This window comes from Salvia hispanica, chromosome 1, assembly GCF_029641045.1.
Source record: "Salvia hispanica isolate PSC_SH4W2 chromosome 1, Shi_PSC_v1, whole genome shotgun sequence".
Lineage (NCBI taxonomy): Eukaryota > Viridiplantae > Streptophyta > Magnoliopsida > Lamiales > Lamiaceae > Salvia > Salvia hispanica.
Window position 1 is genome coordinate 9,003,286 of NC_142692.1, and position 13,524 is coordinate 9,016,809.

The 13,524-nt window shown below is 35.6% G+C and overlaps 2 protein-coding genes, 1 long non-coding RNA gene and 1 pseudogene across 3 annotated transcripts; 2 read left to right on the top strand and 2 right to left on the bottom strand.

Moving 5' to 3' along the window:
* The first annotated feature begins 689 nt into the window (after nt 1–689).
* LOC125221322 (pectinesterase pseudogene) lies at nt 690–2,273 on the top strand (annotated as a pseudogene).
* Nucleotides 2,274–3,420: 1,147 nt separating this feature from the next.
* Nucleotides 3,421–4,095, top strand: LOC125185293 (uncharacterized). The gene has a single exon (XM_048081809.2). The coding sequence runs from the start codon at nt 3,522–3,524 to the stop codon at nt 3,954–3,956; it is 435 nt and encodes a 144-aa protein (XP_047937766.1). The 5' UTR covers nt 3,421–3,521; the 3' UTR covers nt 3,957–4,095.
* Nucleotides 4,096–5,335: 1,240 nt separating this feature from the next.
* LOC125185206 (uncharacterized) lies at nt 5,336–10,866 on the bottom strand. The gene is made up of 7 exons (XM_048081706.2): nt 10,465–10,866; nt 8,879–9,679; nt 8,023–8,375; nt 7,156–7,367; nt 6,320–6,576; nt 6,052–6,230; nt 5,336–5,959 (listed from the first exon to the last, which is right to left on the bottom strand). Exons 1-7 carry the CDS (start codon nt 10,676–10,678, stop codon nt 5,876–5,878), a joined length of 2,100 nt encoding a protein of 699 aa, XP_047937663.1. The 5' UTR covers nt 10,679–10,866; the 3' UTR covers nt 5,336–5,875.
* Nucleotides 10,867–11,259: 393 nt separating this feature from the next.
* On the bottom strand, nt 11,260–12,185 carry LOC148933201 (uncharacterized). The gene is made up of 4 exons (XR_016130336.1): nt 12,042–12,185; nt 11,831–11,884; nt 11,680–11,755; nt 11,260–11,581 (listed from the first exon to the last, which is right to left on the bottom strand). It is a non-coding gene; the product is annotated as an uncharacterized LOC148933201 (long non-coding RNA).
* Nucleotides 12,186–13,524: the final 1,339 nt, after the last annotated feature.

The following is a 13,524-nucleotide window of genomic DNA, read 5'->3' on the forward strand; positions in this document are numbered from 1 at the left end:
ATTAATTATTTTAGTTTATTTTTTATTACTGATTAATTGTAATTATAATTTTAAATTAGGTGGATGACAATACTAAAGTCTAAAACTTTAAATACATTATGTGACTTTTTTTAGTATAACTACTAGTAACATTTTATATGTTAATGTATTCATTAGATTTTATTGCATATGGTATTTGAGTGTTGGGAAAATAAAGAAATTTAATATTCTTCAAATACTTACCCATTATTTATAAAAACGTATGGTGAAGAATGTGATAAATTCAACTTTTTAGTTTTGATTTATCTATAATTACGTAGCTTTATGAAAGAATGAATATCTTTCCTAAATGTGCAATCTTCCTAAATAGTTATAAAATGGTAAATATGTAATGTATAAACTATTGTGAATGTAAAATATCTAAAATGTCCAATTTTGTATATACAATTTTTGTTAATTTATCACTACTCTATGACATATATAGAGTATTCGTAAATCCTAATTACTATTAATTGAATTCGGCTTCACAAGATTCTGCTCTATTCAACACCTTCTTCAATAATATACCCGATTAAGAAAATTAGACATAATCCATTGAAGATTCTCACCACAATTTTGAATAAAAAAACAAGAAAGCATCTATATAAAGCAAAACGTTTTCACAGTCTGTCATAGCCAATTTCATTGAAGAAACAAAAATATTAGCATCCATGGCCTCTCTCGTAGCCTTAATCATTTTCATAGCTATTGTCATATCGCAAGCTGTTGCAACAACTGATGATAACATCTTGCAGATAGACGATTCAAATGAAAGTCAAGGCAAGAACATGACAGAGTTAACAATGCAACAAATTTCATTAGCAATCCCATATTTCAGTGACAACGGAGAAATCAGAAGTATGATCAACAACACTACTGCAGACAACACACTGGCCTTATCCGCACTGAGATGTTGCCAAGAGCTGCTCCCCCTCGCAATGGACAACCTCAACAAATCCCTCTCGACCGATGTAGCCAATGACGGACTGATGTCCTTGATATGCTCTGCAGGCACCAATCTGGAGACATGCGTAGAAGGATTTGAGGATCAACCCCATGCGATGTTCGAATCTGTATACAACAAACTCAAGTATCCCATCGATCTCAACAGAGGAACGACCAAAATCATGGCAAGGGCAGACAGTAAACCTGATCTTTTGAAAAAAGATTCCGAGTATCCGGATTGGGTGTCTGATAGGGACAGGAATCTCCTGGAGGAGGATTCGAAGATCAGTGCTAATGTTGTGGTGGCCAAAGATGGATTGGGGAAGTATAAGACAATATCGGATGCGGTGAAGGGTGCACCAAGTTATAGCAAGACGAGGTATGTGATATATGTGAAGAGCGGGGTTTATAATGAAAATGTGAACATTGGATCAGATAAATGGAATTTGATGATGTTTGGGGATGGGATGGACAAAACCATTGTCACCGGCAACAAGAGCCATGGAAGTGGATTCCAGACTAGGGAAACCGCCACCTTTGGTAACTTTTTTTACCTTATTCTTTCTTTCTCCAATTTATTTACTCCATATAGTAAATGTGATTTCTAAAACCCTAATATTTTGACAGCCGTACTAGGAGAGGGATTCATGGCTCGTGACATAAAATTCGTAAACACGGCCGGAGCCAAGAACGAACAAGCAGTGGCCCTTCTCTCCGACTCAGACCGCTCTGTGTTCTACCGGTGCAGCATGGAGGGCTACCAAGACACCCTCTGCCCTGACTCCAACCGCCAGTTCTACCGCGAGTGCAAAATCTACGGAACTATCGACTTCATCTTTGGCAACGCGGCGGTGGTGATACAAAAGAGCAGCATCTTTGTGAGAAAGCCAATCCCGGGGCAAGATAATGCGATCACAGCGAGTGGCAAAACCGATGCGCAATGCCGGACAGGGATCGTGGTGCAAAGCAGCACGGTGCTAGCAGCGGAGGACTTGACGGGCGTGAAAACCTTCCTGGGGCGGCCGTGGAAGGCGTATGCGACGCAGGTGTTCCTGCAGAATAACTTGAATGATTTGATCGAGCCGAGGGGGTGGAGGCCCTTCAACCCTAATCAGCCCACGCCGGACACGGTTTTCTTAGCGGAGTATGGAAACAAAGGGAATAGCGCCAACACTGCGGGTCGGGTCAACTGGAAAGGAGTGAGGGTTAGTCTTAGCTTGGCGGAGGCGGGGGGCTTCACGGTCGCCTCTTTTATACAAGGGAATGAGTGGCTGCCTGCAACACAAGTCCCCTTTGATTTCGGTCTTTGATTCACTTCTCACTTCTATATATAATGTGCTATATATTTAGTATAGTACATCATATTCATGATTGTTATCTTTCTTCAATTTTAATTTATTTTATAATGATTATTTGTTAATTATAATTCTCTCTAATTATAAATTACTTATAGCATAGCAAGGGACCTAAGGGTATGCGACTTCTTTTAATTAATCAACAATTAGTAAACATAAATATTAGTATAAGAGTAGTTAGAGATCAATATATTGAAGTTATAATTTAATTGATGATTCCAAAGCAATTACCATACACTAGGAAAAAAATAATACTAACAACACCTTTTTTAATACAGCTTGTGTTTTTAAATATATCCCCAATGCTTTTGAAGCATCCTCATTTTTTATGTTCCAACTAAAATCATTACGATCTGCAGATAGAATTGTCCAAAAAAGTTAAGATAATATGCCATCAATACAAGGATGGTTTATTTTGCGTTCTAAATTATTATTATTTTTTTTAAAAAAATTAACACGAGTAATTGTGTCTTTATCTTTTATATTCTTAAGTTTTTTAGAGTGATAATCTGTTGTTCTAGCAAAATAGTGAAAAATATAGATATTTATTTCCCCTCCAAAATTCATAATCCATCACCAACTAGTTTTTCCAACAATTTCGTATCTTTAAAGAAATAGAGTTGGTATAAATGCATGCAACAGAATCACTAAGCATATGGGCTGACGTAAACAATAGTACTAGTATTATTAAAATTTTAAATCATGTGTTAGATTCGAATTACTATTCAAATTTATTCCTGGATTTCAATTAATTAATCAAAGACTTTCAACCATGCATTCTACAATTTTGATGTTTTTAACAAAACATTGCACTAATGATACCATCTTCAATTTGTTAAAATTAAAACCCCATTTTTTCTCATCATCAGAGAGTTGACATATAAATATAACTACTAACCGAGTCAAATGCCACGTACTGAAATGTGGACAATAACATTCCACAAAACAGAGCAAAAGTTTAGTAAAATACTAGTAACATCTAAATCCAATCAACCTAAACTTCATATACACACATGTAGACATAGAGTTTAATAGGTCCAAACCCAATAATGCCCCTCTAAATTGGATACAAGTTAACAAGTTAGTGCAACAAAAGTTGAGAGGCCGTTGAACTAAACCTTTCACACATATTCAACCACCATACCTTCCACCCCAACCACCACCTCACTCCCTCTTTATTACAAACCCCCCAAAAACAAACTCATGGCCTCCACAGACTTCACTTTCCCCGCCACCGCCGATTCCTCCCCCGACTCCCCGCCTCTGTGGCGTCGCTCCGCCACCGCCCCTCGCCTTGAGGGGGGCGAAGAAGAGGGGTTCAACTTGCCGTCGTTTCAAGCGTTCAGATTTTCAAAAGGCTCTAAGGAGAGAGATGAAGAAGAAGATGGAGAAGAGAAGATGGACATGTTGTGGGAGGATTTGAATGAAGACCGCTTTGTGAAAAATGGGCAGAATTCGGATACTTCGCCGCCTAGGAGAGAAGTGAGGGTGAGCTGCGTCAGAGGTTTGAGGTTGTCCAAAGCAAATGGGCACATAATCTCTGGGAAGAAAACAAGTATTCTTGTATTCATCAAAGCTTTGAAGAAGGTGTTTCTCATGCATAATTCGCAACGTGGGATCAACAAGAAGCTATCTTAGTAATTTAATCAATCTTTTTTTATGATATTAATTGTTCTTGCTTGGTTTGATCTTGATTTAGAGACTTTATTTATTCTTTTGGTTTTGTTGTTGGAAGAGGGAAAGAAGAAAATGATTAAAAAGAATTTTATTTTTATTATTTCCATTTCTCTTTTTGTATTTTATTGTATTTTTATCTAGTGTATAATATGATTAATTTTATTTTAAAGATAAATAGCCAATCCTACTATTTTGTTGGGATGATAGATTTGCATAAGATCTTGTGATTTGGGTATTAATTAATCAACATCAATTATGTGGGATGAAATTGATAAAAAAAAAAAAATCGATGCTTGAAATTAGAGTACGAAAATCATTAATCTGACGTGGCTTAAGCTTACGTGGTGGTATTATAGATATTCAATTGTATACCTTACTCTTATCAATGCATGCATGTCAAATTTATGACGACCCTACTTAGTTTTTAGCTACTACAGTAAAAAAAAAATTTTGGAAGATATGCTACTATTAGTTTGGGATCTCAGGCAATAATTAAGCAAAATCGATAATTTAGGGTGGAATTGACAGGGAAAAGAAAAAAGAAAGAAAGAAGCAATTTGAAATATATGTTACCCATTATTCATGGCAAAAAAGACAGCAGGCCATGCATGTTGTGTATGGAGACAAGGTATGTAATTCCATAGGCTAAGTGCATGACGTTGTGAATATTCTATTTATATGTTGTATTTCAATGTGTTTAGATAAAGAGACATATCAAATATTGAATGAATGTTAGGTGAATAGTTCATTTCATGGGATGGTTCTATTTGCCTGTGACTATCTTGATTGCAAGATAAAGATGCCACCTTTTCCAGTAGCTGTCACCTATCAATTAACTATGTTTAATTAAAAGCTGTAATACACTTACACAAGGAGTTGTTCGTCTTTTGCAAATCATTATTATTTGGAGGATATTAACGAGAGTGGTTGGTTAGTAACAAGATGAAGTCTTCTTTTTTTTCATTAAATTGGAAAAAAAACATTATGTTTGTCCTTGTAAACGTGAGAAAAAGTCCAAATAAATTTGTTGGAATCATAATTCATACATATGCAGAAAATTGATTGTTGCAACACCTCACATACATATTACGAATCTACGATGGCACCAAAAATGCATTTCAGCATTAAAAAAGGAAAGAAAAAGAGGGATAACCATATAAACCAATTCACTATACATGATAATTTAGAATAATTTTTTAAAAAAAAACACCAACCTACGATTGATAATATTTTACCTCAACTCTAAAACTATTTGGTTCTAAAAGAAGAGGTGTGATTACTCTCCATATTCCAATATCTGAAAGTCTGAAACAAACGTACATATGAAGTAAAACAAAATCTGAAAGACAAGAAACAGCAACAATATACATTCCACGTGTATTGACTTAGTGGTAGAAAAACCAAATTGGAGGTTCGAGTCCACAATAATATCATTAGAAACAATTTACATTCAACAAGCAAAAGAAAATCTTGGAATGACCTCCAAAATTTTATCAAGTTAATGATGACAAGAATACATGGTATAGACACTGTAAGGTGCTAGCATAATGAATATGGTTGCAAAAGATATTGGTCGGGTTAAATTTGTGGGCATTATACAATCGATATATCTCATCAATGGACTCGAACTGAGGCTCTAGAACAAGATGTCTATGTTTTATGTAGTTCTTTCTTTTGAGCAAGTCAAAGAGTTAGCAAGAGCTAACCTTCTCCTCGCGTGTATCGTATTGTATTGGTGGAAGCAATGCGCCTTCACCATTCGACGTAGTAAGTTGCAAATATATATGCCGCAAGAGATCGTATCCACCACTCCAACATTGACACATAGATCACAAGAATGAACCTGTTTCCTTGATGCTAGATGAGGCGTGATGGAAAACTTAAACCATTTCGTGTTGTGGGACATTCCTCTTCTCCTCGGATCTGTGATGGTACAGCTTAGCAATCTTTCGCCTCTCGCAGTCCTGAAATGTGGATATTGAGTTCAACAATCAAAACATTAGGAACTGTGATGCTTGAATATATTATCTAAGTCAGGGTTAAACTACAACGATACCTTGAACATGTGGAGGTGAAAAGATTTCTCTGGATTACTCCTTCTCAGTTTGTGATATGTGTAGGCAAAACTCAGCTGGTCACGGGGAGTAAATCGTTCAACCTCGTTAAACCAAAGGCAGGAAAACAAGTTTGACATTGGTGTGTGAGCCCTAACAATGAAAGAACCTTCAGGTACATCTGCCGTACAATTAAAGTGTCATATACAGGAAAGAATATAACAGCCGGATGGAAAGGATTTTTTAAAGATGAAGTTGTCAAAATCATACTGCTTGGCAGAAGTTTGCCAGGATCTGATGCATTGAATCTTCTCATTCCATCTGCTTGATAGAATGCAAACTGTTCATCTATAATGCTATGGTTATACTTGTTGAGCCTCTTATTTTGGGCCACCTCTTCCCACAAGCAATGGCGATCATAGTGATTCGAAATAGCATATTCGTGTCCTTTCCTCCACAAGAAATATTCCAAAATAAGCATTGGATCAAGTTGGAGACGAAGTTTGCTGTCCAACCAAATTGAATACCTGAAATGAAATGGTAGACGGAAATTTTGATAATAAGGTGCTGCGAAATGTGTTGTAAATCATACAAGTATATCATACTGCTATGAGAAGAGTCCTAGCTGAAGTCCTACAAAATCATTTTCCTAAGTTCCCTGCATTTCTGAAGGGGCTTTTAGGACTACATCAGCATCTTTCACCAAAAAATATTTAGGAATGGAACTATGTGACAATAAATTTCATTGGGAATTCAGATCGTGAATGAGAAAGTACAGTTTTAAAGTGTGTGATGTTAATCCATTGCTCTAAAGGTAAAAATATTAAACCACAGTTTACGATTTTCTTCTTGACAGAAATGATGGTGTATATCTAAAATACATGCTTAACATTATTCAACATTTAGGTGCTGGCTAAAATTTCCAGTATAAATAACACCAAAGCTCACTCAGGCCCCAGACACAAGTGTATTTATGTGATAAACTGAAAATGTACAGCCAAAGAAGACATTTTCTAAAAATTTAGCAAAAGACCAAAAATATAATGCAAGCAAAATAAGATTAAAGATGCAATGCATCTTGAAATTGTTCTAGCTATTCTTTGTACCTGGCCGAAGTAAAAAGTCGGTGAGGCAAAAATTTTGGTATCTTCCCTACTCTCCTCATATCAGTGTAAGGAAGATTCTTTACCACCACAATCTTCCACAGCCCAACGAAGCCCATTGTATCAGGCATTTGACCTTCAGACGAAAGAGTTTGTAAAGTCACTTCATCAACGAACATGACGAAGCATACGTTTTTCCTTGACATACGAGAGACCTGTTGTTTAACAAAAGTGAGTACATCTTTGGGTAGAAACGTGTGAGATGTCTCAAATCCAGTTATAGTTCCATCATTAATCTCTACCACTTCTCAAGACGGATGACATGTGAGTTGCACAGATATCAGTAACCTCTTACGATCATAAACCCCAACAAAAATACCTCTAACTTCAAGAAAGCCATTGAATCAGACACTAATGCAGGGTGTACAAAAGTGAATAATGTCAGCTTCAATTAAGACAATAACAAAATACAGAAAGATACCCTGTATGCATCAAGGTACATAGCAGCGAAAGGAAAATGAGCTAAGAATTCCAAATAGATGAATAAGGACCTCCCAAAAGTAGACAAAATCGATGAATAAGGCTCACTTATTTAGTGGTGATCCTGATTATTTTCAAGTGTAAGGGAGAATTGTCTTTCGATTTATTGAATGATGAGACCTCTTGCTTAACAACTTTTTTAATATAGGAAAATACTAAATCTAATCAAAATCCAGTTCTCATACTCCACAAAACTGAAAAACCATTTACAACTCTAAATTACCTATACTTCTAATAAACTTAAGTATCTCATTGGGTTTATCAGGTATGTGTGACAGAAATGAGGTTAAGTACAACTAATAGGCAGAAAAAGGGTCCATAGAATCTTACGGCTTTGCCAATTGGTGATCTCAAGCGATCAGAATTGCCAAAAATGCAAGACATAACAGCAATGTGGCAACTGCTAATGTATTTTGCATCATCTTCAGCTAAGTCAAACCCTGTACTTGATGACCCTTTAGGACCTTTCACAAAGCCACAGTTAATCTTCTGATCATGGGCAATAAAAGATTCTTCCCTTTCTTCGAGACTCTGATGTCCAGCAAATCTAGGTTCCCATTGTTCATCTTCAGTGGGCTTCTCTTCCCTTTCTGTATATTGTAAGGAAAATCTTGCAAATTTTCGACTTTCTATAGGCTCCACAATCAATGCAGAGGCATCCAGAAATTTCATCTCACAAGAACCTAAAATTGTATAGCATCAGCATTTGATCCAGAATCCCAGACAAGGAACAGACATAACATGAGTTCTATTTGTTTTAAAAGGGTCACTATTTCCCTTTTACTTTTTTTTAATTAAAAAGGAAATGTCAGCATTTTGCAAATGACCAATACTTGCCTGGAGAACACTGAACAAATACTAAGTGAAAGGCTTTATACGAGTATTGCTGTAATGGAAGTCACCCCCTCAGTTGTATCAGTATATGAATGATGCAGGCTACTTTAAGTTGGAAGTTACCAACAAAACTCAACGATGCAACCATAGAATTAAATAAGAACCAGACTTTCCACATAACTAGTTGCATCAATTAAAACACATATCAATTGATATGAATAGGAGACACAGATGTTCATTGTCAAACTAAGTAGCAGAATAGCTCATTGTCTCGTTCTTGTAATGAAAAGCTTGACAATCACTGGAGTAATAGGACTTCCAAGAAAAAGTAATTAATAAGTAGACAAATTACCAGAAAATTTTCGACGCTTAGACTTCTTTTTTGAACCCGAGCGCTTTTCAGGAACAACCCTCTTAACAGGCTGACCTTCAGCAGAACTGGCCTGCTCAGAAATCAGGTTAACTTTATCAAGGTGGGAGTCTGAAAGAGACTCCTTCTCATATAAATCAGCAGAAGCTTCATCAAGCTCCTCAATATGCTGCTTACTTTGGCTAGTGTCATGCACAAGAGAGGCTTCCCTATTGTTGTTATAGGATATAGTAGCACTAGAGTGTTCCATGTCATCATTTACAGTATCATCACTTTCTTCCATTTGATCGTCCTGTAAGTCAATACCATCATCATATTCATCCACCTCATCTAGTGCTCTGTGTTCCCTCCCATCAGTATCATGTGACTGCTGGTTTCTGTGATCATCTGACTCCATGGACTTCTCAGTGCTCTTTAAAGAAGCCTCGTATTCAGCCTCATACATTTTCAATTCATTCCGCCCGGCTTCATTGTATAAGCCATTCCTATGGTGATCCGAGTTGCCATGCGACCGGTCATTAGAAGTTACTTTATTACTCTCTTTAACTGGCACATGAACCTTATCCACAGAACCATCCAGAGCTCGCTCCTGTTCCTCCTCGGTATAGTCTTCATCTCTTCTTCTATCATCCCTATCCCAGTACCGTGAATCCCGGCCATGAGCAGCAGACCCATGGCCAAATTTAAGCTCCCTGGGTCTCTGTATTCGTGTCACATCCATGAGAAAATCTGTATCATTGCTCGTGTACTCATCTTCAGTCTGGTGTCTATTGTTTTCCACACCTAACATGGAAATAATGAGTGAATAGCAAATCTCAAGCTTTTGCCTAGAAAGTTGCACTAGATAGAAGTTGAAACAATGCATATTTAATCTAGTTTTTAACAAGAGAATTTAGGGTACATCCATTTCTACATGCAGTTGGATGAAACTACCCAAGTACCGGCAAGTCAAAAAAGCTCTGATTAACCAACATATCAGCACATAGAGCCGATGATTTGTAGTAATTTGGTAAATTTTACAATTTGGATTGAATGTCGGAAATAAATGTTCAATTTCAGATCCAACGTCAATTATCACATATACGAGGCCTCAGTCAATAACTCAATATCTACATCCCTAGGATATTATAATTGAGGCAAGGATCTGGCAAGATTAATTCGATTTATATCTTAATAACGAATCTCATAGCACCTTCCTAACTGTACTTGCAGAGTTCTGCAGATCTAACAACTAAATGGAAGTTTTACAAACCTCTAATGTTGATCAAAGTTGACATATTAAAACTTCAATAACACAAATATGAGCAAAATCATTTGCAATTCACCATGCTAGGGTCCATGCACAAATTTTTCCCACTAAAAATCATCATCCAAGTTCAAAGATCCCAGCAATCAAACACTCAACACAAGTGCTAATCACTGAAGTCTCGAGCTCCAATTCACTATACCAAAACAATTATTCAATCGCAAAAATTTTGAGCTAGAAAAGCTCACAAAAACTGAGAAATTAAACGCTTTAACACCAAACCCCTAAACCCCCAACAGAACAAAATCAATTATTCACAGACCTTTAATCTGCAGTGCGAAGTAGAAAAAAGCGGAGATCGACAGAATGAGAGCGAATATCAGAATGCAGAATCCGATAGCGATCTTATACGACGGCGGCGGCTTGGATCGCCGGTGGTGGAACTGCCTGGAGGCGCCGCGGAAACTGAGCGGTAAGTGATCCGTGACGACGCCGTTTCGGGAGCCATTGCCGCCGGATTGCCTGAACTGAGGCATCCGCGCATTATTGGACGTAGATACACAATGCGCGTACGTATATACCCAGCCCCGGTGGGGGCACGGTTGGAAATATGAAGGGTGTAACTGAAATTACTGAGCAGCTGGTGAGGACAATCGGAGGAATTTGATTAAGCTCACCGGAGAGGAATTGATTTCGCACAGGGGCAGCGGTGGGAGTGTGAAGAAAGGAATGGGGTGGATTTTAAATTTTTAATTATACTTTGATTTTATTTATTGCGTTGCTGCCAGAATTGCCCCTAGATTTACAATTTTAAATTTGTTTTATTTTGTTTTTGGGAATTATCATTTCACCTGATATTTGAACTTTATCATTTGAATTTTACATCCTTTATGTTTTTTAGGTTTCTTAAATTCACTGCATTTCAATTAATTTAATTGTTCAAACATTATCCCAGACAATTTTAGATCCAAAGTCCAAATTTGACGAGGATCATATCACTCAGCCTAATAATATGACAACAAGGATCATATTTAAAAATACATCACTCAAATAATATGATCCTCGTTGTCATATTTAAGAACTAAGTACTATCATGTTTGAAACAAAGCCATGACCATCACTCAAATAATATTCATATTCATATTCATATTCATATCAATCATTGTCATATATATTGGGTTCAATTCATATAACATATTGTCCGTACTGATATTACAATTACGATTATGACCATATCACTAACACATTATTAGTGTCAATATAATTTTCATGCAAATTTATTCCAGCACATGAACATTAATCCCTCAAACTCCTTTGCACAATCAGTGTGTATTTTTAACACTTCTTCTTTCTCTTGCAGCATTTCCGGCAACCTCGACGGCACTCTCTTCTGCTCTCCGACTTGTTCCGACATTTCTTTCTGCATTTTTTAACGCAATCTGCAACACATGTATGAAATTATTATTATTTTTTACATTAAATCGATAAATATAGTAGCACTCCTATCAATTAAAAGGGGACAAATTTCATTAGTTACCACGTCGTTCTGAATCTATATCATCTATATCTTTGCTGATATTACTGATCTTGATCGAACCCCCATTTGCATCCTCCTAAAAACATTAAATAGATTTTGATTTGAATAAAATAGATGCATTTAAACCAAATATTTAAAGATGATTTGTTACTTGAGAAAGAGAATTCGAAGATCCACTGATGGTTGATTCTGCCTCTACGAATTCCTGAAAAAAGAATTGAAAAACATTAATATTAGTAGAGTATGCTCTTGTAATGAGCTAGACTCTATTTGGAATTTATTTTTTCAACATTTTTTGTCATTTTTCAATTGAAAATTGAACCTTGTGACATTGGAGTAAGGTATTTCTTGCCCATTTTTACCTGTATGAGTAGAATGGAGATCAGCAAAATCAAGAGGAACTTCTTCATCTCAGAAACTAAAGTTTTATGTCTTGAGCTGTTTGGTTGTGAAGAATATATACCTATTTATTTATAGACATCATGTTCTGTTATTTTAATCCATTTTTTCGGGTCACATGTTATGATCCTAAACAAAATTCGAAAATCATACTATACGTGTTACCAAAAGTACCAAATTACCAATTAAAATAAGATGGAGAGTCCCTTGTGTTTATTCTTCAATTTTTTAGGTTTTGGACTGGTCTAATTATATGCAGTTCCAATGACTAAATAATTATGAAATGCCCCCCTTAAAATAAAAACAAAACAGTGTTTCATAACATAAGCAGAATATTCAATTACTGAAGTTCGGTATATAGTCCTTATATTATTAAGAATACATGTGTTTTTCTTTTGTATTCTACATTTTGCAACCAAGGAATTGGTCTGGAGATAATATATAAATATAATTATCTTACCATCTGTTCTTTTTCTTCGTTTTTGTATAACTGTTTATTGAGATCTATGACACCTTTTCTTTCTCTCTTTGGATATTAGGTCTACAACTTTACTGAGATTATATTTCTCTTTCAAAATTTTTAGTATAATTGGACTTCTCTTTTCAAGATTCCAAGTATAAGTCATTTCATATACATTAATGCAGTATTGCTTAAAATTTGTTCATATTAATTTCGTAATCTAGCTATCTTTCTGCCTTTATTGCATTTTCATTTTAATTCTTCTTTCTAATTTCTTACATTTTTCAAAAAATTGAAGGGATAATATTTTCTAATTCCATATTTTTTCCAAAAATTGAAGGGATAATATAGTCAATTAAATCACTGACTTTAATCAAATTTGTCTCACTTTGATGAAGTTCGAAAGTAGAATATTAAATCACGAAATTCTAGTTTTTCTCAATTGTCACATGTGTACAAAATAACGACATGTTTGGCGATGCTCAAAACGTGGTTGTTTATTTATAATAAGAAAATAAAGGGGAAGAAAGGGGGAAAATAACCACTTCATCCGTCCCACAAAAGTATGCATTCTTGGTTGATCACGAATTTTAATGCACAATTAGTAAAATAAGAGGGAGATAGAAAAAAAAAGTAATTGAAATATTGTAAGAAGAGAATGAGTCTCACCTCATTAGAGAGAAACGAATTTTCAAAATTAGAAAGTGCATATTCTTGTGGGATGGACTAAAAAGGAAAGAGTGCATACTCATGTGGGACGGATGAAGTATTATTTAATAAAGAGGGAATATTTTTTTAGACCTCTAACTTTGCTAAGGTATCAATTTTGGTCCATAACATTTGAAAATATCCTGTGAGGTTCATTAACTTTGATGTAATATCGGTTGAACTACTTTTTCATTGTTTCAAAAAAATTTTAGATGAAAATACCCCCAAGCCCATGTAAGGCATTTAAGTCTATTTACTCTCTCTTTTACATTATATAA